The 25,947-nt window shown below is 46.1% G+C and overlaps 2 protein-coding genes across 5 annotated transcripts in view; one reads left to right on the forward strand and one right to left on the reverse strand.

Moving 5' to 3' along the window:
• LOC146037272 (protein-L-isoaspartate(D-aspartate) O-methyltransferase-like) overlaps positions 1 to 14,076 on the forward strand; it is a 23,344-nt gene extending 9,268 nt beyond the window's left edge. For all 3 annotated transcript variants that reach the window (XM_083161311.1, XM_083161312.1, XM_083161313.1), the window contains exons 3-9: positions 322 to 426; positions 1,265 to 1,296; positions 3,018 to 3,122; positions 4,961 to 5,081; positions 7,588 to 7,673; positions 11,465 to 11,634; positions 13,728 to 14,076. In XM_083161311.1, the coding sequence (XP_083017437.1) occupies positions 322 to 426; positions 1,265 to 1,296; positions 3,018 to 3,122; positions 4,961 to 5,081; positions 7,588 to 7,673; positions 11,465 to 11,634; positions 13,728 to 13,740 (632 nt within the window). In that variant the 3' untranslated portion in view covers positions 13,741 to 14,076. The remainder of the gene's footprint in view (positions 1 to 321; positions 427 to 1,264; positions 1,297 to 3,017; positions 3,123 to 4,960; positions 5,082 to 7,587; positions 7,674 to 11,464; positions 11,635 to 13,727) is intronic.
• Positions 14,077 to 18,926: 4,850 nt separating this feature from the next.
• The window catches only part of KNL1 (kinetochore scaffold 1), a 52,516-nt gene continuing 45,495 nt past the window's right edge, over positions 18,927 to 25,947 (reverse strand). For both annotated transcript variants that reach the window (XM_083161315.1, XM_083161314.1), the window contains exons 25-30: positions 24,070 to 24,170; positions 23,794 to 23,862; positions 22,982 to 23,091; positions 21,576 to 21,694; positions 19,241 to 19,363; positions 18,927 to 19,162 (exon numbers count right to left, since the gene is read on the reverse strand). In XM_083161315.1, coding sequence (XP_083017441.1) covers positions 19,063 to 19,162; positions 19,241 to 19,363; positions 21,576 to 21,694; positions 22,982 to 23,091; positions 23,794 to 23,862; positions 24,070 to 24,170 — 622 coding nt within the window. In that variant the 3' untranslated portion in view covers positions 18,927 to 19,062. The remainder of the gene's footprint in view (positions 19,163 to 19,240; positions 19,364 to 21,575; positions 21,695 to 22,981; positions 23,092 to 23,793; positions 23,863 to 24,069; positions 24,171 to 25,947) is intronic.

Consider the following 25,947-nt stretch of genomic DNA (forward strand, 5'->3'; position numbering starts at 1 on the left):
ACACGCACACAGATATTCTAGGGTTAATTTTGTTGGAAGCCAATTGACCTATCAGTATATTTTTGGATTGTGGGAGGAAACCGGAGTACCCAGAGGAAACCCACGCAAGTACGGGGAGAATATACAAACTCCACACAGTTAGGGCCATGGTGGGGATCGCACCCATGACCTCAGTGCTGTGAGGCAGTAATGCTAACCACTACACCGTCCGTACTGCCCTAGTATGTTTGTACAATCCATATGTAAATGTTAGAAGTGTCGATTTGAAATTTAAGACTGATTATATATATGTGTGATACTTATATGTACTTTTTCTTCTAGAAAATGGAGTAATCCAATCTCAGCGAGTGTATGATGTATTGGTGGCTACCGATCGAGCACATTATATACAGAATTTCCCATATATGGATTCGCCCCAGAGTATAGGTAGGGAAATGGACATACAAATAGTACAAAGTGCAATTTCACTAGGAGAATGGAAATATAATATCTGTGGACAGGGAAAAGATGGGCATGATGGCTAAAGTGTTATCTATCAGTCAGGGATCATTGGGGGAGGGGAGGGGGGGGGGGCTGCAAAACTGCAGTGTGTCCATTTTGGGGGCGTTTCCGGCAGCAACTGTGATCCAGTATACAGATTCAGTATCTCCAGCATTTACCTCCTGTGTCCATGTTGATTGACCATACGGCTACTCAGCATTTCAGTAATCAACTATTCTGCAATGGATGCTGTGTTTTTTTTTGTAGGCAGCCACTGAGACTGGCAAAGCCACCAGTGGGTGTCTCAGTACATATCCAAGTGGTATTAGCATATTTTAACATAGTTGCTGCATACAAATTTACAGCTGCACATGCATTTTTGTACATCCCTGAATCAGGCCGAGTGTTTTAAAGCAGCTTTTTCTTACCTTGTGTACTGTGTTGTGTTCCAGACTGCAGCTGGCAGTGCGGAAGTCGCTGTAATTGTACTGGAAACATTTCACGGCTAAATTCATATAAATAAAGATAATGTGAGAATACGCTGCGCTGGCTGACGTCACCCTCCAAAATATTATACAATTGAATGATATGAAACATTAAATATATTTTATGATCTGTATATTAAATATCCTATTCAGATAAGTAAAGCTCTCATTTATTTTATTGGTTATGTCCCATTGTACAGCTGGAGCCAGCGTTGCATTGTAAGTCCAGAAGCAAGAGTTAATTCAGGATCTTTCTTTATGAATGATTAACTATATTTCTCTTTTTTTTTTCCTTGCAGGGTACAAGGCTACAATTAGTGCGCCACACATGGTGAGTGTTCCATGCATTATTATTTTTTTTTTTTTCGTTTACAGTTGAAAACACATATTCTATGATTTATCCAGTAAAACTTTAAAGTCCATAGCAAAACCTAATGTAATAATCCTGGAAGTCAAAAACACTGTACTTTTTATATGTGATACCTGAAAAATAACTCTTAAATAATGACCAGAGAGTGAAAAACGCATGAGGACAGGAACAGTGATCGAAGTAGATGTATTTAGGTAATGCTAAAACTATGGCAAGGCATGCTGGGATGTGTAGTTTCACAACAGCTGGAGGACCACATTTTGGACATGCCTGGTATATGGCCACTCAGAATGGGTATGTCCTTAAGACACACCTACTTTTCATTGTGGGGGGTGTGCCCAGCACTCATGAAGATGCTGGTGAGATGAGACAGCACAAAGTGCAGCTCCAGTGGGGACCGGGACATTTAAACATAGAATTTGACAACAGGTAAGAACCACTTGGCCCATCTAGTTCGCCCATGTGCATACACAAACTTACACACTAGGGTTCATTTATATAGGGAGCCAATTATCCTACCGGTATATTTTGGGAAGGGAACTAGAGTACAGTATGCGGAGGAAACCCATGCGACTTATGGACAGGGTGGGAATTGAACCCATGACCTCTGTGAGGCAGTAATGCTAACCATAACACCATCCGTACTGGATACCATCGGATCCAAAAGGTGTCGAGTCTGTTTTGCCACTTTACCAGAGACATAATACACAGGGCAGTATTCAATGCCGTGGGCGAGCTGTGACAGGATGCGGTTATTTGGTCTACAGCATGATGGTCGACACCATTAGGTCGATGTGGAAAAGGTAGACATGGGTCTAGGTCAAAAGGTCATTAGTTCGACAGGGCATTAGTTTGACAGTCAAAAGGTCTACATGGGGTTTTTTATTTCTTTTTGAGCCGACATGTGCCGACAGGCGTATATCATGCCCTACCTTCCACTAGGGCATGGTGGGAGAATAAAATAGTGTGCCGAGCGTAGCACTTTAAATTGTGTCCATGTCGACTGTGTTGACATTTGGGTCAAAAAACTGCGAAAAACCCCACTGTCGACCCTTTGCAGCATGGCCCTCATGTCGATCGGGCAAACCTAGACTTGCCTGCACAGTCTATTTCTGCGTTTGATCCTGATGCCAGGGGGCTGTGAATCAGGACCGAACCGGCATCAAATGCGGCTGTACATGTGCGATTCTGGGTCGCTCTCTATTTCCACTATGTAGATTATGTGACCCTGAATCTCACCGTGTATACACTTCAAAAGCAAAGCTGACACAGCAGCAGAGGGTACAGCGGACGCAGCAGCAGAGGGTACAGCGGACACAGCAGCAGAGGGTACAGCGGACGCAGCAGCAGAGGGTACAGCGGACGCAGCAGCAGAGGGTACAGCGGACGCAGCAGCAGAGGGTACAGCGGACGCAGCAGCAGAGGGTACAGCGGACGCAGCAGCAGAGGGTACAGCGGACGCAGCAGCAGAGGGTACAGCGGACGCAGCAGCAGAGGGTACAGCGGACGCAGCAGCAGAGGGTGCAGTGGGCACGTGGGTTGAGGCTGCAGCTGGCGCGGCTGCAGCGGTAGAGGCTGCAGTGGACGGAGTAGTGGATCTTGTTTATTGTTGTTCCAATATCAAAATATTCTAAGCCTAAGTATTCTGGGCTTTGCTAATTTCCGTATTCTCTGTCTTTCAGCACGCACATGCCCTGGAGCTGTTAGAAGATAGGCTGGTGGTTGGGGCCAGAGCACTGGATGTTGGCTCTGGGAGCGGATACCTCACCGTCTGCTTTGCCAGAATGGTCAGCCAGAAATGTAACAAATAACGTGTCACAATCATATGGGGGACTGACACCTAGAAGTAATGTTACCAGACAACCACAAGTAGTGATGAATAATATCAGTTTACTTAAGATAAAACTCTACTTCCAATTATTTTTTGTACAATAGTCACAGAATAATCACTTTGCATGCTTGTTATGTATGTGTCACTAAAGTGTATATATAATATAAAGTGACTGCTCCAGAGGAGAGGTTGCTGCAAAGTCCAAAATTCAAGAGGGGAGCCACACCCACTGCGCCAGTTTGGAATGGCAGTTGGTGACAATTGTACCTCCCCTATTTGAATTATGAACTGCACCGCAGCCCCACCTCTGGAGCCACCCGTGTGTGTGTGTGTGTGTGTATGTTCAGGGCCGCCACTAGTAATGTTGGGGCCCGGGACTGACCTTCAGCCCGGGCGCCCAGCGTGCCCCCCCCCCCCCCCCCAATTACTATTACGTACCAGTGCAGCATCATCTTCTCCCTCAGGGAGTCGGGACTCGGAGCACTCACTGCACAGTGCAGCCTGCAGAGCGCCCAGCCCCTCTGTATCCTAGGTTCGGCGCTCTGCAGGCTGCACTGTGTATTGTGCGTGCCTGGCCGCCGGGTGGGGGATGCATTGTGTGGGGGGGTGTGCAGTGCCACTGTGGGCAGCTGTCCTGGGCCCCTCCAGAGGCTGGGGCCCAGGACAGCTGTACCCCTGACACCCCCCTGTCGGCGGCCCTATGTGTGTGTATATAGTGTATGTGTGTGTATATGTATATCATACCTCCCAACATGACACTCTCCAGGAGGAACACAATGCTCTGTTTCTGGACTTCTCTCTTAATGTATGATTACCATCACCTGTGTTGAAGCGCCTTTCTTTTCATTTAGCCTGTTTAAAGGTCCATACACACTGGGCGACTATGGACAACGATGCTATCGTTTATCTCGGGGGGGGGGGGGGGGGAGCCGCTCAGTGCATACACACTGAACGTCTTTCCCCCTGCCCGGCGCCAACAGCGGGGGGAGTACGGCTTTGCAGAGCTATGCAAAGCACTGGTAATACCAGCAGATGAACGGCTTTCCAGGTGATGATGCGGGAGCGCGCAGCAGCGCTCACCGCCGGGCCGTACACACTGGGCGGCTTTAAGCTGAAAGCCACTCAACACACAAAAAGGAAGGTGTTAATCGCACAGGAGAGTAGGATTCTAAATAGGTTAGGTGACCCCTTAAATTTTTGTAATATCGGGATTATGTACCATTACAGTAAGGGTGTGCTACCACTTGACATGAGTTTAGAGCAAAAGGATGAGTTTTTGAAGAAACAAAAAAACTGGAGTATGTCTCTATGCGGTGCACCAAGGGAGAGATACATACATTTTATGAAATATTAAATAAAAGTTATTTTATGTATCTCTCCCTTGGTGCACCGCATAGAGACATACTCCAGTTTTTTTGTTTCTTCAAAAAATCATCCTTTTGCTGAAAGCCGCTCAAACCTGCTGCTTTGAGCGGCTTTCAGCTCAGTCGCCCAGTGTGTATGGGCCTTAAAACAGGTGATGGCAATCAGAGGAAAGTCCAGAAACAGAGCATTGTGTCCCTGTGTGTGTGTGTGTGTGTATATATATATACATCTATGTCTGTCTATCTGTGTGTGTGTGTATACATCTATGTCTGTCTGTGTGTGTGTATACATCTATGTCTGTCTGTCTGTGTATACATCTATGTCTGTCTGTCTGTGTGTATATCTGTCTGTCTATGTATGTGTGTGTTGCTTTGTATATAGAACATAATAATGGGAACAGTGAACTAGCCGTCAGATTGCTATTTTCAGGTTGGCCTTACTGGAAAGGTAATTGGCATAGAACATATCAATCAACTTGTCAGTGAGTCCACGCAGAACGTGCAGCGAGATGATCCGACGTTACTGAGCTCCGGACGTATCACATTTGTTGGTAAGTTAATTTTTCTTCTAAATACTCGCCCAGAGGACATCTACTAATTCCCAACATCATAAAGCTTACGGTGCCCAGGGTCGGATGCACTTTGAACTTTTTAATTGAAACCGCATCGCGTGTAGTTCACATTGCACCGTGTTTCTTTTGGCTTGTCATATGATCCTTCCACGCCCTACTAGATGGCAGGACATGAAATACCGCCTTTTGGCACAAAAAAAACGTGTCATTACACACAGAATGGCCCCCAGTAGTGCCTTTACACACAGAATGGCCCCCAGTAGTGCCTTTACACACAGAATGGCCCCCCAGTAGTGCCTTTACACACAGAATGGCCCCCAGTAGTGCTTTTACACACAGAATGGCCCCTCAGTAGTGCCTTTACACACAGAATGGCCCCCCAGTAGTGCCTTTACACACAGAATGGCCCCCCAGTAGTGCCTTTACACACAGAATGGCCCCCCAGTAGTGCCTTTACACACAGAATGGCCCCCCAGTAGTGCCTTTACACACAGAATGGCCCCCCAGTAGTGCCTTTACACACAGAATGGCCCCCCAGTAGTGCCTTTACACACAGAATGGCCCCCCAGTAGTGCCTTTACACACAGAATGGCCCCCAGTAGTGCCTTTACACACAGAATGGCCCCCAGTAGTGCCTTTACACACAGAATGGCCCCCAGTAGTGCCTTTACACACAGAATGGCCCCCAGTAGTGCCTTTACACACAGAATGGCCCCCCAGTAGTGCCTTTACACACAGAATGGCCCCCCAGTAGTGCCTTTACACACAGAATGGCCCCCCAGTAGTGCCTTTACACACAGAATGGCCCCCCAGTAGTGCCTTTACACACAGAACGGCCCCCCAGTAGTGCCTTTACACACAGAACGGCCCCCCAGTAGTGCCTTTACACACAGAACGGCCCCCCAGTAGTGCCTTTACACACAGAACGGCCCCCCAGTAGTGCCTTTACACACAGAACGGCCCCCCAGTAGTGCCTTTACACACAGAATGGCCCCTCAGTAGTGCCTTTACACACAGAATGGCCCCTCAGTAGTGCCTTTACACACAGAATGGCCCCCCAGTAGTGCCTTTACACACAGAATGGCCCCCCAGTAGTGCCTTTACACACAGAACGGCCCCCCAGTAGTGCCTTTACACACAGAACGGCCCCCCAGTAGTGCCTTTACACACAGAACGGCCCCCCAGTAGTGCCTTTACACACAGAATGGCCCCCCAGTAGTGCCTTTACACACAGAATGGCCCCCAGTAGTGCCTCTCACATAGAGATGCCCCCCCCCCCCCCCCGTAGTTGGGTGTGGTATAGGGGTCCGACAGTCATCCCGACTGGCCAGACACAGACAGCATGGTGAGCGCAACTAAGCCCCTTGCGGGCTCACTGCGCTCGCCACGCTGCGGGCACAGTTGCTCGCTACGCAAACCACCTATTCCCGACTGACGGGACCCCGTCCGGCACCCCCCCGTAGTGCCATTCACATAGAGAATGCCCCCCCCCCCCCCCCTGTAGTGCCATTTACTGTGCAGGTGGGGGAGGAGAGGGGTGCAGCAGATAAGGAGAGAAGAGAGAGATACCAATACACTGAAATAAAGAAGACCCTGCATACAGAGCCTACCCTTATATGTGCTGTGGTCCTGGACATGCTGAGTGGATGCCTCTGGGGACTGGTGACTGGATTCCCAGTGCCAGATCAGCAGCACACACGGCTCCAGCCTATGTAGCTGGCAGCACGCTGCCCTGTCGGAAGAGCAGGGAGAGCGACATGTGATGGGGGCCGGGTCACCTGCTCCCCCGAGGCCCTACCCCGTACGTAAGTGCTGCGCTGCCCTGCGGATGGTCCGTCGGAGTATATGGGGCCCTTGGTGTGCCGCTGTACAGTACGCAGATTCCATAATGGGCGCATTCCTAGCAGCCACAGCGCTTTCCTCAGCGGGCAGGGAGGGACCGGCACTGGCAGGCTTTGAGGCTTGAAAAGCAAGCACCAGTCCCTGCGTGCAGGGGAGGAGGCAAGGATGCGGCCACTTCCTCCGCATCTGGTGTCCCTGCAGCTTTTGTTGAAAGCGCTCCCCTCAGACCCTGGCGGCGCCGGCACCCCCAAGCCATCGTGGGGGCTGCCTCACTATAGTTACCCCACTGGGTTAGAGCACACCTTGCAAAATTGTAAAAGTCTGTCTGCCGGGCATCTATACAGTATGTCCACCACTGCACTGTCAGTCCCCTGCCCTTATAAAATAAAAAATCTATGACTGTACTACTCTTTTCTCAAACAGCCCCTACATGAGAAGCCCAGTAACAGCGGGGGTAACAGTGACAATGAAGGGAGCTCTTGTCCTGCTCTTCCCTTCCACCCTCTGTATTTCAGGAATATTTTCTGACCACTTTGTATTTATATCCCCGTGGTCCTGTCACTTTTTTGGAACCAGCATTTAACATTGTAAAAACAAATGACTACGATTTTCCTTTAAAACTGTCGATTCTGCATTGTTCTAGTGGGTGACGGAAGATTTGGCTATAGTGCGGAAGGTCCGTATGATGCAATTCATGTTGGTGCTGCAGCGGCAACCGTGCCGCAGGAGGTAAGTGTCATAGTATATCATTCCAACTAGGAACATGCTAGAAACTATACACGCAGTAAGACAACACAATCTTTCTGTAGATCATAATTGCAATACTGCTTGTTATCTTAATTCAAATATTTATTTCTTTTTGATGGTATCGCCATGTTTTCTTTATTAACAGTTTCTTTTATAGCACAGCATATTCAGTACTTGTTTCCTATCACGGCCACAATCGCGGGCATCGTGTACCTTAAAGTTAAGGTACACGATGCCTGCGATGGACCCGAGTTCCTTTGAAATCAGGTCCATCTTTCCGTCAAAGGCAAAATCGCGGGCATCGCGTCGGTCGCGGCCATTAACATTGCCCCAGACGCGATGCCCGCGATTTTGCCATAGGCTTCAATGTTAAAATAATTTTTAACATTGAAATCGGGAGCATGGCGTTGGTCTTGTGCCATTATAATGGCACAAGATGAGATGGACTTGATTAAGTCTATCTCACATAGGAAACAATGTGAAATGGGCCAATATGACCCATTTCACATTGTATATGGCCCCGTCGTCACCCCACGATTGACGCAAACCCAAAGCGTGGCGAGCGGCGGCGGTGCACGTCCTCCGACCTTTTCATTCCCCTACTATCCATGTCGGCGTGGAGTTGAGAATATAAAGTGTGGCGAGTGGACGCGTATACCTGTGAAGTTATACGCGTCCGCTCGCCACGCTTCGGGCTCGCTGCGCTCGCCACACTTTATATTCTCAACTCCACGCGGACGTGGATAGTAGGGGAATGAAAAGGTCGGAGGACGCTCACCACCGCCCCTCGCGGGCAAGCTGCGCTCGCCACGCTGCGGGTTCACGTGAATCGTGGGGTGGCGTTGAGGGTGTGAAATTGGGGGTGTAGGGAATATTTTACATTGAATCTAATGTAAAATCGGGTCCCAGGGACCCTATTCACATTTGATTCAATTAAAAAATTGCGTCAATCGCATCGTATGCGATTTGGTCGCATGCGATGCGACCAACGCGATTTTTCCGACACGACCACCCCGATGGAAATCGGGGTGGCCGTGCTAGGAAACAAGTACCGCATATTCTGTTGTGCTTTACTATTGGGGCCAGTGGGGCAGATGCATTAAGCCTGGTGACGAAATAGAGATAAAGTAGAAGGTGATAATGCACCAGCCAATCAGCTATGTTTGAAAAATGACAGTTAGGTGATAACACATCACCCAATCAACTCCTTTCACTTTATCTCTTCATCAGACTTAATACATTTTATATAAAAGGGGACAATGTGACCGGTTGCTGTTTTTATTACCGCAGAATTTCTCGATGGTTGGAGAACATAAAGGTCTGATGATGGTTACAGGGCCCTGTGACCGACAGTATGATTGACAAGCTGTATGCAGTGTCAGGAAGCATTGCAAATAAATGGGGACGTCAGCCCTGTTTTCTGGGAATGCCAAAGCCAGCAGCTGTGCCCTCAGACAAGGTTTCCCTGAGCCCAGCAGTGTAGTTTTGCAGAACTCCATAATCTGAGGGGTATTGTGATGTACAATACCATCTGCCATTTGATGCTTATACTGGGGATCCAAAGATGCTCTTTGAACGGATTCGGTGTGAAATCCCGACAGGGACAAAATCCAGACAGGGACAAAATCCTGACAAGGTCAAAATACCGACATATAGAATGTACAGGTGAAAAAGTCAACATGACTTTCGGTCGACATGGGTTTTTTCACTTTTTTTTTTTTTTTACCCGAATGTCGACAGTCAACATGGACACAGGTGGAAGTGAACCACAGCCCCTTGCTTCGGGCACGGTGCATCGCTGCACTTGGCACACTATTTTATTCTCCCACCACACCCTAGTGGATGGTAGGGCATGAAATACCGCCTGTCGGCACATGTCGGGTCAAAGAACTGTGAAAAAAACCCATGTCGATCTGTCGACCGAAAGTCATGTTGACTTTTTTTTACCTGTACATTCTATATGTCGGTATTTTGTCCTTGTCAGGATTTTAAATGTCGGGATTTTGTCCTTGTCTGTATCTTGACCGCATCCCCTTTGAGCACATGCAGTGGATGTGAGAAGCACATCGCAGACCCAAGTGCTGCTTCTGAACATGTAGCATCGGATCACCATTATGCCCATTGGTTGCAGCACTGTCCATCTGAGCCTTAATCTACTCAAAATGCCCATCTTTATTCTGTAGCCGAGGCCAGTATCTCTGTATTGGAAAACACAGACCCTGTCCTTGAACACGTCCCCCATTTTCGGTAACACTGGCAGTCCCTGACCCTTCTTTAGCTTGAAATGTCTGCAGCCTGACAATCCATGTTTGGCTTGTAGGGCACTGCATCCAACAATTAAGGACCAGATCTGCACATGCCCAGAACAGGTCCCGAGCATGCTCAGTACAGTAAACATTGATGTACGGAAACTGCATTAATCCAGGGGTGGGCAACCAGCGGCCCGCTGGCCACATGCAGCATGCTAACGGCTCCTGACTGGACTGCCGCTGCTGTATGTGTGTCCAATGGCAGCTGTGTGTGGGGGGGCGGCACGCACACAATGTCACTACAGCCGCAGCGCCGCCGCCAAGGATGGGTGAGTCCCCGTGACTCCATTGGGGCTGCAATAGGGGCAATTTTAAAGGCTAGCGTGCAGGTGTTTGGAATATCTAGAGGGCCAGGTGTGTGGCATTACTAAGGGGGAGCTGGTGTGTGGCATTACTAAGGGGGAGCTGGTGTGTGGCATTACTAAGGGGGAGCTGGTGTGTGGCATTACTAAGGGGGAGCTGGTGTGTGGCATTACTAAGGGGGAGCTGGTGTGTGGCATTACTAAGGGGGAGCTGGTGTGTGGCATTACTAAGGGGGAGCTGGTGTGTGGCATTACTAAGGGGGAGCTGGTGTGTGGCATTACTAAGGGGGAGCTGGTGTGTGGCATTACTAAGGGGGAGCTGGTGTGTGGCATTACTAAGGGGGAGCTGGTGTGTGGCATTACTAAGGGGGAGCTGGTGTGTGGCATTACTAAGGGGGAGCTGGTGTGTGGCATTACTAAGGGGAAGCTGGTGTGTGGCATTACTAAGGGGGAGCAGGTGTGTGGCATTACTAAGGGGGAGCAGGTGTGTGGCATTACTAATGGGGGCAGGTGTGTGGCATTACTAAGGGGGAGCAGGTGTGTGGCATTACTAAGGGGGAGCTGGTGTGTGGCATTACTAATGGGGGCAGGTGTGTGGCATTACTAATGTAAGGGGCAAGTAAAAGGGGCCTACTATTGTGTTGCATGATTTATAAAAGGGGTATATGGTGTGCTACAATACATTCAAATACATCCCCCCCCTCCTTTTGAGTGACCACACCCCCTATTTCTGGAGTGCGGCCCTGGAATATCTGCTGGAAGTATTATGTGGCCCCCTGCTGATATAATTGCCCACCTCTGCATTAATCTCTGAAGCAGGCCCAAGAAACATAATTCCGGAGCTGTTTTGGGAAATAAAAAATGCAATATTGTATTAACAGCATTAATGGTATACATAGAACAACACGGAACTGTGATAAGAAAACACATTGATGAAATAGATAGAATTCATTAATTGCATGGAACAAAAAGGCAGAGATAACATATTATAGGTCAGACTATTCATATAGGCCACATTTTTATCGCCACAAGAGTTTTGAACTATTCATGTGACCAGATCTATTTTTCTTAACTTTTGTTATTATGACTGAAATCTCCGTTCATGTTCTGGAAAAGACCTTATTCTAACATTAATAATTCCCCATTGTTTCCTGTTGGGCAGCTGCTGAACCAGCTGAAGCCGGGGGGGAGGCTGATCTTACCTGTGGGACCAGAAGGAGGAAGCCAGGTGATGGAGCAATACGACAAAGATAGCGATGGGAATATCACAAAAGTCCGCTTAATGGGTGTGATGTATGTTCCTCTGACGGACAAAAAAAGACAATGGCCAAAGTAAGACGTGTTTGTAAATGGAACAAGAGTGTGCGTTCCTGGACAGTGGCGTAACAATAGGAGGAGCTGTGTAAGTGCAGGCGCCAGGAGTCTGCGGGGCTATTGTAACGGCAGCGCCACTGACCCGCAGATTCACTTGTATTTGCTGCGGTCCCAGCTCCCCTGCTAGCTTCTGATGCTCTGGAAACTGACGGGCCATCATAATATGTCTGCCCCCTCACATGTTCTCTGAAACTGTCTGCTGTATGGGGGCGGACATTTTATGGTGGGGAGGGCACGCATATTTTATTGTTACGCCACTGTTCCTGGAGCAGTACATGTTAATACTCCATAGGTTTTGCAGTTTACTTTATCAAGCATTGGGGCAGATGTATTAAGCCTGGGGAAGAGATAAACTGGAGATAAAGTGGAAGGGGATAATGCACCGGCCGATTAACTCTCAACGGTCGTATTTCAAACATGGCTGATTGGCTGGAGCGTTATCTCCTTCCACTTTATCTCTTTGCCAAGCTTAATACAAAAGAGAGTGTGTGTGTGTAATACGCTGTGTGTGCTTGTATGCATATGTGTATGTATGCTATGAGTGTACATGCTGTGTGTATGTAATGTGTGTGAAGGTATCCTATGCATGTGTGTGCTTGCAATGTGTGTCTGTGTGTATCTATGCTATGAGTGTACATGCTGTGTTTTATGTATGCAGTGTGTGTTTATGCTTTGCGTATGTTTACTATGTGTGTCTTGTGTACATGCTGTATCTGGTATGTATGTATGCTATGTGTCTGAAGGTGTGCTATGCATGTGTGTGTTTGTAATGTGTGTATCTATGCTATGTTGGTGTCTGCATACATGGTGTGAGTATGCTACTGTGTGTGTGTGCGTGCGCGCGCGTGCATTACATATAACACACACGTACATATATGTATAGAAAACCCCCATTAGAATCCTGCGTTTGCCCCTGACATATATTTCTATAGGGACGATGTATAGGACCTTATTCTGGTCCATTCGCTCCCCTGCGTGTTCGCGCAGGGGAGCGATGGTGTGACGACTAGGCATGGACATAAACCGTTATGCTCATGTGCAGCCGCTTGGTGCGAGCAGCCGCGTCAAATAGAATTTTCGCCGGCCACTCTCGCACAGCACTCTGGGCGGGCGGCAAGCAGTCACTCCTATGGGATCGCGCAGCATTTCATGGGCGTTCCCCTGAAAACGCTGGCCGATCCTTTGGGAATTCGGCAATAACGCGGATGCGGGCAGCTGACGTCAGTGGATGTCCGCTACCCACCCGCTTTCCACATAGGGATACTAGAGGAAAAGCGAGTCAAATCAGCAGTTCAAATTGTTTTAAAGCTTTTGGGCCTAATTCAGCATGGATCGCCAGGTTGAGAAAAAGCAGTTGCTGCGACCATATAGCTGCCGCCCGGAAGCGAAATGAGGCGATCTCAAACATTGCGATTGATGATCCATTTGAAAGAAAATGGACTGGTTTCATCTACATCAGTCAAAGGCTTCTGGTAAATTCCAGCTGGAAGTGATGCCAGAGACTCACCCAAGAAACACCACGTGTCCTCTATTTAAACACTGGCTTCCTGTCCGTCACAATACGATTGCATTGAAGCAGAATGTGTGTGTACAGTTATTCGGAAGTTGCAATGTGCGCGTGCAGTCATGCGATAATCAACATAGCGATCCAAGCTGAATTAGGCCCATTGTATGCTAGGAAATCGGACCCGAGTGATAAGATGTAAGTCATTCCTAAGTACTTCATCATAATGGGTGTGGTATGATTCACCAACAGTCATTATCCCGACTGGCCGGTCTCAGACAGCGTGGCCAGCGCAATAAAGCCCCTTGCGGGCTCGCTGCGCTCGCCACCTATTCTATTCTCCCTCTATGGGGGTCGTGGACCCCCACGAGGGAAAATAGCCGACGCCCGTCGGGAACCCGGCCGTCAGTGTTTTAACAGTCGGGATCCCGACGTCGGGTTAATGACTGTCGGGATCCCGACTGTCGGGACCCCGTCCGGCAGCCATCATAATATTGTGTGCAAGACTGATGAACTGAAATGATATCTGTTTTTCTGTTTGGTTTAGGGATGATCTCTGAGCATAGCTCGTGGACCCGCAAGATAACACAATGCTGAAAATCTGCTTTCCAGGATGGTAGAAGAAATCTATTCCGAGAGGCTCCTCTATCTCCATACATAGAGACTCTATGGTCAGAGATGGGGCCGGGCTGGGGCCGGGCTGCACAGTCTGCTACAGTCCCAGTAACGTCCGTACTCATAGACTTGTTTAAATAATCAGATGCTTGGTTTGAACAAAAAATAAATGATCTGTTTCTGTATTTTCATTGAACTGATCTATTCTGAAGCTGGTCATGTACAAGGATATAAATTCACAACATCAGAACATTAAAGCGTGCAGACGGAGTGAAACTAAATGCTATTGTTTTAGTTTTTCCTGATCGTTACAAGGGATCATAACTTGTCCCATTGCAAAGAGACCTTAAGGTGAAATATATACAACGTTTTCCTAATTGTCTAGGTTCCCAAATATGTTCCTCGGGACCCCAAACAGTACAGTAATAGCTCCACTTGTACATGTTTTAAATGATGTCATTGAGTAATGAATGCACCTACACACATGCTGGGAGACCTGGAAAACATGAGAGGGAGGAATGGCAGAACAGCCGGCTCCTGCCCCACTTTACATACAGTGACCTGCTCCCTAATTCTTCATCTATTCATTTACAGTGGATCAGGATTGGCTCCCCGCAAAGTAGCCAAAAATAATATGATACTATTTCATGGCTATTGTTCTAGTATATTTAAATACCCTGAGGGTATATAGTACGAGGTGCCAGGGTCTATTTCAGAGTTTCTGGGATGTTTGTTACACTACTACCCTACACCCTTGGTAGCCCATCTTATACCCTGTGTATTGCTACTAAGTAAGGCTATTTATACATGTTTGTAGTATTATATGCTTTAATTTAATATTTCACAGACAATCTATATATAGTATTAAGGCCTGTTATATGGTTAATGGTCAGAGGTGACCCTTGATATTTGGGGCCGATGCTTACTACTAAGACCTGTTATATGGTTTATGGCCAAGAGTTGCCTCTGGTTTTATGAAAAGTGCACTATTCTCACAGAAGTTTGATAGTATTGTTGTGTTGTTAGCTCTTCTGAATAGATTGCCCTTTAGAATTGCTTCTTAACCACGATATATGTCACTATTAGACCCTTAAATACATTTTCTATGAATTCTATATAATGTTTTGTAATAATTGCTCACAGATATGCTTTCAATTGTTGCGCCTTGGTCATTTTTCATGGTCTTGCCCATGAAAATGCCTGGGCGCTCCCATAGAAATTGCTTGGTGTCGTGGGCGGCAGGGGCAGATAGCTGAACTCACCGGATGTTAGCTGCCTGCCCGCTTCCTTCAGAATGTGCTCTAAGCAACCTTAGATGTGCGTGCGCCTTCCACATCATTCGATGGTCGGCTGCAGCATTCAGACTGAAGGGAATAATAATTATTCCTTATCTGGACAACCTTCTGTTCAAGGAGAGAAGCTTCAGGAACATCTGAGCATAGCGACCAAATTTTTGCAAGACCAGGGATGGGTACTAAATGTACCCAAGTCTCATTTGACACCCACACAGTCTGAGATTTCTGGGGGTGATTCTAGATACGCACCTTCACAGGGTTTTTCTTCCAGGATCCAAGGCAGCGGAAATTCAGCAGATGGTCTTGGAAGTTTTGTAAGCAACTGCACCCACGGTGTGGCAGGGAGTAAGGTTGCTTGGGAAGATGGTGGCAACATTTGAGACTCTTCAGTTTGCCAGGTTCCATTCAAGGATTTTCCAATGGAACATCCTATCTTGCTGGTCGGGGAATGCAAAGACAATGAAACGAGAGGTTGTTTCTGTCTCAGGAAGCGAGAGAGTCCCTGATCTGGTGAACAGATGTGGAGAGTCTACAGCTGGGACATTCCCTCCGATCCTGGGATTGGCTGGTCATCACGACAGATGCCAGTCTCAAGGGGTGGTTGGCGGTAGTCCTTCATTTGCGGCTTCAGGGCCTTTGGACAAAAGAAGAATCCACACTTCCCATCAATATTCTGGAACTTCGAGCAGTCTGGAATGCATAGATACAGACGGAGGAGTTTCTGAAAGGATCTACTTTTCAAAGCTGCACCTCTACAAGCAGCGAAACACGTCAGGTTTTACCTGGATCAGGACAAGCTGATCCCTATTTGTGACCCTTCACTCGGACTCTATATACCCTGGGCCGCTCATTTCTATTCCAAGAGCCCTTCCACTCTTGCACATTGCAGCAGCGGGGCACCATTTCTGGCACAACGCAAACCAGAATCTCCAGCAGGAATCAAGGTTGGTTTTACACCATTGAGATCATTGACCAGCCGGTCTTAAACCACCAACCCTGAGGACACCTGCCTATGGTCATTCCATTCCATTTGGAGCCTCTAGCGACGTGGGAGATATCTACAGCCATCCATCAGCTACCCACCCCACTACACCCTAGGGGTTTGGACCCTCAGAGGTCCCACAGTCGCACCTATTTGAGGACCATTACAAATTTTTGAAATTGATGACCACGGCCACCAGTGGTAACTATCAGCCCACAGGGTTATTTGAACCTCCAATTAATCAAAATTCCTTTCCGAACTGTACTTATTGGGTCCACACGTACTCAGCTTCTGGTCCAGTTAGATTGTTTTATATTATTTTATTGTTATATGCAATTTTTCATTGCACATGTTTTATGATAATTTTGTATACAACTGCTACATGCTATGTTGTTTTAAAATAACATTAAATATTTTTTGATTATTTCATCAATATCAGCGCCACTTCCTTTTTCTTTTGTATTCTGACATTTTGGGGCTGACTACCCCTATATTAAGTGGCTGCTCTTGACTCAGCACCCGTGGTAGCGCCTGTCCGTGCCCCTTAGGGAGCACTCCAGTATTCATGCAGAGGGAGGAGCCTGCTCCCAAAGAATTGAAGCATAGGTGCCTGGCTCCTGCGGACCCTCCTACATCCCATCGTGAAACCCTGCTCTGACCTCTTATTCTAAGTAACTCCATCACCTTCTCATCAGTCCATGTTACTATAACGATGCCTTTGAACTTGGTAGGATGCTTTTTAAACGGGTTCAAATACCAGTTTTTCTTTTTTTACTATGGTGCTTTCACACTGCAGCTAGAACCACGTTGACACGCTTAAAACTCGGCACTATACAGTGTTATAGCTGCGGTGTGAAAGGGGTATATGGGGGGTAATTCAACCCTTGACATTTCACAGGGTGAAAAATCTGCTATTTGGCTAATTCTACACACCCTATTTAATCCCAGTTCTGATTTTTCACCTGGGTGAAAACCAGCATTGGCAAAAAATTTGTGGATTGGCATAATTGTTGTGAATTTGAGGGGGCGTGGCCTGGAGTGACTGAGGGAAGATGTGCCTACTGGCTCTCCCACCTAACATCCTGCATTAACCTCCTTTTGTGGCTGCGCTGCCTCTAAAAAATAGGCTGGGACGACTTATAAACCTCTCCTGCATAGCCGGTGGTATCCCGGTGGGGCTCTCCCTGCACTCATCTCCGCTTGTTACATAGCACAACATTTCACCGCGGGGATACGGGCTGCACGACCTGCGGGTAGACTCCCCTGCAAGCTACCCGGCGGAAACACTATACAACTTTCGGTGACTGCCTGAACAGACTGACAGTCTGTCTCTCAGCCGACAACCTTGCAGAGCCCGTGGCCATCTTGGACTCTCCTGGCCAGCGTTTCTGCAAGGAGCACGTGGCTTATTTGTAGTGGTGAGTCTGTATCATTTACTCCTGATAATTTGCAGTCTGGGTTTCTGCTCCCGTGCACTCCATCTCTACATCAAGCTATAAAGTCAGCAGCAGAGTGCCGAATATTACCTTACACATAGATGTTATACTATATACTTTGGACAATTTGTTCTCCACCATAGCTCATCTCCTTGACTTTATACAAGCCTCAACCCACAGAATCTTTATTAAACTTGAGGAATTGCGACACCAAAATTTGTCCCGTTTCTGTGCCCGCGCAGATGGTGACGGCAGGGCTATAGCTGATGTATCGGTCTGTTATACGTCTCTAACTCCTGAACACCTACAGGCTACGCAGATAGAAACTCCTTCTGCTCTCTTTGCTCCTACACATGGAAAGGATGAAAATAAAACAGCTCTCCTTGATTGCTATACCTCTATCTCATGCAAATGCTGCAGCTTGGTATGTGAATACTTCTTCTTACGCACCATTGATATGCTCCAAGCTGGTGATGGGTCTATTCTCCTCACTTATAACAATCCTGCTACGCCTATAAAACATGCATGTGAAGGAAGACTTTCTCTGGAATGATGGATCGCTGTCCTTCCACGCTGCAGTACTGTGGGCTCGCCAGGATGCTCATGATGGGCAGTATTTAAGGGATCCAAGTATACCTGGGTTGGGGTTTAGATCATACAGGGAGGCGGGTTGCTTTGCAGGGGTTTTATTTTAGTTCTTGTTAGACACGTCGTTGTTACTATCCTATGTTGATTGCAGCTTGAGTGGATGCATAGATTCTGTTTATACTATGTGATAGAGGGGATTGTCCATCTAGTTTTCAGAAGTCTATTTTATGTATATACACATGCTCCTTTTACACCAGACACTTACCCGAATGGCGCCTTCGGGTATTTCTGTTGGTAGAAATATAAGGGAATTATTCCCTATATCCTGTAATAGATACGTGTTTCCTTTTGGTATGATTGCACTATACTACTAAGTGTTTACCTGGATATATACCACCTGTACAATGCCGTGTCTATCTGTTTGTTTGTCTTGTTTAAGTGTGTGTGTGTAAAATCATTAAAAAAATTATTGAATTTAAAAAAATAAAAAAATTGCTGTGAATTCATGATTCGGCTTTGAATCAGTTTTCACCCATGAAACTGCATTCACGAAATTGACTCAAAAACGAACGAGAAAAACCCGTGATGGAATAATGATCAGCGATTTTTTTTCATCTGGCTTGGAGGAATAGCCACCTTAGTGTTCTGAACAATTTGTGTATGTAAAAGCACATTAATCCCTTCCCTGGCATTCGAGACATTTCCAGGCTATGCTTCAGTGCCCAGACTGGCAAACCCAAAAAAATTTTGGGATTTCCGCCGTGTCTGCTTCTTGGGATTGCACCGTCAGCGCTGCTGATCTGATCGCTGAACTTCATACAGCTCAAATACTCAATACAAACAAACTTTATTCAGAAACTTTACAACGGAAGGAAGAAAGGCGTTAAATACAGCAAATACATAACCCAGAAATAAAAATATATAAACTCTGAAACATTTAAGCACACACAAAACATTTATAATACACTAAACACAGAGGAGATTTTCATATATGGATTTCACTGCCCTCTTCAGTTGCCACATGCCCGCAGGAACTTTTGACAAAACAGCAGTCACTCGATCCTGGCTGCAAAACATGAAAATGTTATGTTCTAGACAAATTATGCAAGGTCAAGTACCAAAACCTTTAAATCGTTGTACTTACTCAATATTGCCAATGCGGTTAAGTACCGTAAATGACAAAGGGACTGTTGGATAGGAATCTGAAAGGTCTACAATCAGCTCAAACTTTGCAAGAGCTGCCAAGCTGGAAAACATCAACTTCACTCTAAAAAGACAAAAAAATAACATTTAAAGAACATAAATAAAAACCAAACCACAATAGTCAGGTTCAAAAGAAAAACGCCACACCCACGTACAGACAAAAAGGTAAGAAAGCAACTACTCATTGGATTGTTGGTTAATGAAACATCCGGGCATGGACGAGTCAGGTTTAGATGCTTTACCCAATTATTTTAGGAAATGGGACAGGTGGAAGTTTCTCTGCACAGGTAACACTGCTTTACGTTTATACTGTTCGGTGCCACTATACATTTTATCTTCTTAGTATTGTAGGTTTGTGCTCATATTTTTGTCCCAGACGCTGGCTTTTATGGAGAATTGTTCTAAATCTTGTAGTATTTCATATTAACTTGTACCCATACTGCTTATGGTACAATGGATACTTTATATTTTTCAAATGTAAATGTTCTGTCGCATACTTTGTGTGGTTTATGCATCTATGTATGACATACACGTGATGTGATTTGTATTCAACTTTATATGTACAGGTTAGGTTTCCTATATATTCTATGCAGTGTAGTTACCTCTAATTATTTTCTAGCCTTCTATAAGCTGTACATCAACTTATCTCTTTTTTGGATTTCTCTGAAAAAACTTTAATAAAAATTACATATTAAAAAAAAGGTAAGGCTACAGATGGAGATAGAGTCGCCAGCCACCCCAAGGGGATGTGCATGTGACCCCTTACAACGGAGCTTCCCCTGGGTCCCCCACCTCCCTGCTGTAGTAGCTTAGTTATGTTAACAGAAGATGGAGGTTCATACTAACGGGGGTGACTGGACATAGGGGGCCTTTATAAAAGGCCTAGTTCACGTTTTCTTGCATTGGAATATTTGATAAAAATTGCAAGTAAACGTTTGTTCTAAAACCATTTACTGTGTTTAACATAGTAGTTATGGCTGTGGAAAAAAAAAAAAGTACCACCTCTATCAAGTCCATCCTTTTACAGGTTCAATTAATGCCCCCTTTCGGACCGCACTTTTTACCTGTTATTTTGCCATTTTTTTTACCATTTTAAAATGGTAATTTGTGAAAGGTGCAGGGTGAATTTACTGGCTCTATTGAACTGGTATTTCTAAACTGTAATAAAGCAGGGTCCTACCCGTTTTTTTTTTTCATCCACTGTTTCCTATGGGTTAAAACGTTGTGTGAAGGAACAAAAACTGCACTGAAATACCGTTTAAGACATGCGGTGTGAAAGGAGTTTCAGCTGGCATACCTGTTTTTAGAAACGTTTTAAAATACCTGGTCAAAGCCAGTTTTGCGGTCTGAAAGCAGCATTAGAGGGTAGGGTTTAGATGTGATTCACTATTTGAATTACTTTTTTTCAACTTGCGCCAATTAGTAGTTCTAGGTTGTACCCCTGAAAGTATTTATTTTCCAGTGGTTTGTCCAACCTTATTTTAAATGTTTTCAGTGTGTCTGCCAACACCAATTCCTCTGGAGGAGTTCTATACCTTCACCGCCCTGACCTTAAGGGGGGTATTCAATGTCAGGGGTACGGCTGTCGAGCAAGCTCGACAGCCGTGCCCCTGTCCCATTTTAGCTTTGCTCAACTTGAGCTCGGCGGTCAGGATTCAATGTCATGGCCGCCGAGCGGCGAGAAGGGGGCGTGGCCGCAAGCTGAGGACGGAAATAGACGAGCTCCGGCCGGGAGCTCGACTATTTCCGGCTTTTCTCGGCAGAACGAGCCAGACAGCTTGTCATGTTGGGCTCGATCTGCAGAGAACCCCTGTTCAATGCTGTCGGGGAAGGCTGTGGGAGCACTACACACATTGAATACCCCCCTATAAAATCCCTTTGTCTAACGGTACGCAATCTTCTTTCCTCTAGTCTGAGCCCATGCCCACAGTCTCCAACCTCAAAGATAACAGGTTGCCTGATCGTTCCTTAGCTTGCCCCATGAGATATAAGTGCCAACATCCGTGAGATCTGCAAAAACAAAGCTTGTAATGCCGGAGTCGCTCACATTTACGTGTTGTGTAAAAGAAGATTATATTGCCTATATCAGGTAACATTACAGGTCATTATGATGAATAACAAATGTTTGCTTGCCAATTTTCACACTAATTTTGACAAAAATATACTTGGCACTCATAGGGTTAAACATGTCTTTATGGTTCCCGATAGGTTCAGCCTGTAACACAAATGCAGACGTGCGACACTGACAATATAAGGATTTCAGACATATTACTCACTGATTGCACTTTATTTGTGTCTCCACTATTTTATATTTTGCGCCCCATTTAGTTAGATATTCGATCTCTTCTCCAAGTAATTTACATCTGCTGACCGCCAAGGAGACATCGAACAGAAACTGGAACAGAAAGAGCAAGTAAGGAATAATCCAGCGCGTGCAGACAGGAGTCAAATGGGGTTGGGATCGTTTGGACTACAGCAGGCATGTCCAAAGTCAAGCCCGGGGGCCAAATGTGGCCCGTGCTGTCATTTCAAGTGGCCCACAGCCTCCAGCTGGAAGCGGGCAGAGCATCAGATGTGGGAAGCTCAGCACAGGACACTAAAGGTGGGGCCCCGGCGAGCGCGCCTTTACCTTGCTGTCTGCTGCAGTGAGGAGGTACTGGCCCCACACAGTCAGATGTGTTTGGCGTCCTACACCTGCTGCTGCAATCATATATATATCACCCTACTCCACAATCACAGTGACAGCAGTGTTTGGGGAGGGGAGCAGCAAGGGGAAGCTTGCTCCCGTAACATGCAAAGTGGAGGAGGGGGGCAGCAGGAGCCCAAGCATCTCCTTTCCTTGCAGTGCCTGCTTTGCCTCCTTCCTCTGACTCACACAAGGGGCTGGGAAACATACAGAGAAGGGAGGGGGCAGAGTGGGGGACATACAGTGAAGGAGGGGCAGCATGGGGGACATACAGTGAATGGAGGCAGTGATGGCCATTCAGAGAAGGGGGAGCAGGGTCAGGCTGGGGGACATACAGTGAATGGGGGCAGAGTGGGGTACATAGTGAATGGGAGTCATACAGTAAAGGAGGGTTAGGCTTGGGGACATACAATGAATGGAGGCAGTGATGGACATTAAGAGAAGGGGGGCAGGCTGGGGGACAGTGAATGGGTGCAGAGTGGGGAACATACAGTGAAGGGGCAGGCTGGGGGACCATTCTGATGTGATTAATGATTCAAAGAATGTCAGGCTGAATGGTCGGCCCCCACACATTTACACTTCACCAAATCTGGCAAAAAGTTTGGACACCCCTGGTCTACAGCATGTTGGTCGACAAGCATTAGGACGACACGGTTAGATCTACATGGGGAAAGGCCGACATGGGTTTAGGTGGACAGTCAAAAGGTCGACATGTTTTTTTACCCGAATGTCGACAAATTTGATATGGACACAGTTTCCAGTGCACTGCTTCGCTTGCGATGCTTCGGGCACACTATTTTATTCACCCACCATATCCTAATGGATGGTAGGGCATGAAATACCGCCTGTCGCCTCAAAAAACAGCGAAAAACCCCATGTTGACCCAGAACCATGTCGACCCACATGCTGTAGACCCAATGACCATATCCTGTCAAAATGAATGTATTGTAGGCTTTTTTTATACATAATCAAATTGAATATAAAATAAAACCTTACCTGCGGCAGATTGCGTTGTGTTTTATAGGCGTTGGCCAAGCCTCCTTTTTTTTTGAGAAACTGGATTATTAATCTATGCACTAGAAGAGCTAACGGTGGCGCAATGTCATCTGCAAAACCATAAGAATTCCAGGTTAGGGCAATTTCATGCATTGTTCATAATATATCCAGAAACGGACGTTTCATAGCCTACATACATAGCCTATGTAGGTCATTGGTTTCCAAACTCAGGGGCAGATTCTCTCCGTACGGCTATAGCTCTTACTGCTAAACCTTTTAGGGAGGTGAAGCAGGAAGCGATACCACTGAGCTGTGATACCATTGCGGACACCAGAGTAAGGGAGAGAACATACTCTACTCCGGAGAACCCTGCCAGGCTCAGAGTATCAGCCGAGTGCGAATATGTGGTCGTAAACGGTCAGCGTCAATGCACATCCGTGAGATCTCTGTGCAGCTGAACCCCAGCAGATGCTGCAGTTTAGCATTCAGTCACGTAATCGCTTGTGACATAAAACCTAGGCCCGAAATCGGTGCTTATTCTATTAACTACTTTAAAAAAAAAAAAACACAAAAAGAAAAGACTGCTTAGAACTTATTTTGCAGTTATCACCTCGCTGGCTGAGAAAATAGAAGATAAAAAAAAGGTGTCTCTGATTGTTTTGCGGTCATCCTCTTTTCTCTAAATCGATTCACAAAATTACAAATGCCAAGTTGCACAGAACTTGGAGATCTTCATTGGCTGGTGCTTGTTACATTTTAGGACACTGCTGCATACATTTATAACTGAGTGGACTAAACACGGTCATCCTCACCGTCCAGCGCCGACTCCAATATTATAGATGAAATTCTTCTGCAGGGTTGATTATTAAACTGTTCACCATCTAAAAGGCAAAATAGGAACAAATGAAAACAAAGACTAATTGCCCTAACAGAACATGCCGATTGATGAATCAAATCTGCTCAAAAGATGAATAATTCAGTCTGATATATTACCAATAATACCATTAAACATGCGGAGATGAGAATGGAGTACCAAGTTATGAACTACTTCAAAATAGTTCATATTCAGGGAAGGTGAAAGCACATACCAACATAATCTCCAAACGCGACCGTAAATTCCAAAGAATCATACAGAAAAACAAACTCCGCCTCCTCATCGGTCCACTTCATCAGCTCCCATTCTGTGAAACTGGGGGAAAAAAAAAGGACAGCCAGAAATGATATACAGTAACTCCCTGAAATGACAGACGCACAGTATACACCAGCCCGATGTAAGTATTACAGTGAATCAGTCCATTAAGCACAATAAATAAAATGATAATTTTGCTTACATACTCGCTGTTAGAATATTAGTACAGTCTAGGTTTCGCTCCCTTATATTGTGATTGCTTTCTAGGTTTTGGGGTTTAACATTTATTTTTTCTCCCACATTTACTGGAACTCATGTAATACTAGATTAAGGATTCTGGATGCCCAGCCTAGGCAGAGAAAACAAACCACCCATACTGCATCTAATGAGGTTTGTGGAGTATACAGGAGGCTGTACGCAGCATACGTTTACATTTCACTACTTAGCTCCATGTACACTAGTCAGCAGGAAACAGGACAACCTGTAGGAACATAGAATGTGACGGCAGAGAAGAACCACTTGGCCCATCTAGTCTGTCCCTTTAACATGTTACCTCAAACCATATCCGATACTTATTTTTTTGTAAGGATATCAATATGCTTATCCCAAGCATGTTTACATTGTACTACTGTATTTGCATCTACCACCTCTGATGGGAGGCTATTCCACTTATCTACTACTCTTTCTGTGAAGTAATTCTTCCTCACATTTCCCCTGAATCTTCCTCCCTCTAGTTTAAGTGCATGTCCTCGTGTTCTGTTGCTCCTCTTCCTGTGAAGAATGTCTCCCACCTGTACCTTCCTCCCTCTAGTGTCAGTGCATGTCCTCGTGTTCTGCTGCTCCTCTTCCTGTGAAGAATGTCTCCCACCTGTACCTTGTTAAAACCCTTGATATATTTGAAAGTTTCTATCATGTCCCCCTTTCCCTTCTCTGCTATAAAGTATACATATTAAGATCTTTTAGTCTTTCCTGGTACGTTTTGTGATGTAGGCCATGCACCATTTTAGTTGCCCTTCTTTGTACAGTCTGTAATGTATTTATATCCTTCTGGAGATATGGCCTCCAGAACAGAACACAGTATTCTAGATGAGGCAGTACCAATGACCTATACCAGTGGTCTCCAACCTTTTTTGGGTCGGGAGCTACTCGCGACAAAATAAACCGCCCGAAGAGCTACTAAAGTAAAAAATGTTAAAAAATCTGCATAATATCAAAAAAAATGCCCTTTACACATAATGCCACAAACCGTAATGCCCCTGACACATTAGGCCACACACTGCAATGCCCCAGACATAATATGGCACACACTGCAATGTCCAATATGTCACAAACATACCTCCCAACACTGTAGGTAGAGGAGAAGAGACATCTGCGCGTGCCGAAGGCATGCGTCAAAAATTAGAGTGTTCAGCTACTACCGTGGAACTCCTGCGAGGCTACATCCCCCATTTTTTCCGCTATGGGGGGCATGGTCAGCTCTTTAAGAGCTGTAGCCACATGGGGTGCGGCCATGGAAAATGGGGGTGTGATACACATATGCCCTCAATAGTGCAGTGCCAGATACACATGACCCCAATAGTGCAGTCCGTGATACCCATTATAAATATGCCCCGCACCGTGATGCTCCATTATACAAATGCCCCACACCGTGATGCACCATTATACAAATTCCCCACAGTGTGATGCTCATTATACATATGCCACAATGTGATTCTCCATTATGCATATGCCACAATGTGAAGCTCCATTATACAAATGCCCCACAGTGTGATGCACCATTATACATGCCACACACACACACACGATGCCCATTATACACATTCCCAACAACGTGATA

Source organism: Crinia signifera, chromosome 9 (assembly GCF_055691185.1).
Source record: "Crinia signifera chromosome 9, ASM5569118v1, whole genome shotgun sequence".
In the NCBI taxonomy this organism is placed as follows: domain Eukaryota; kingdom Metazoa; phylum Chordata; class Amphibia; order Anura; family Myobatrachidae; genus Crinia; species Crinia signifera.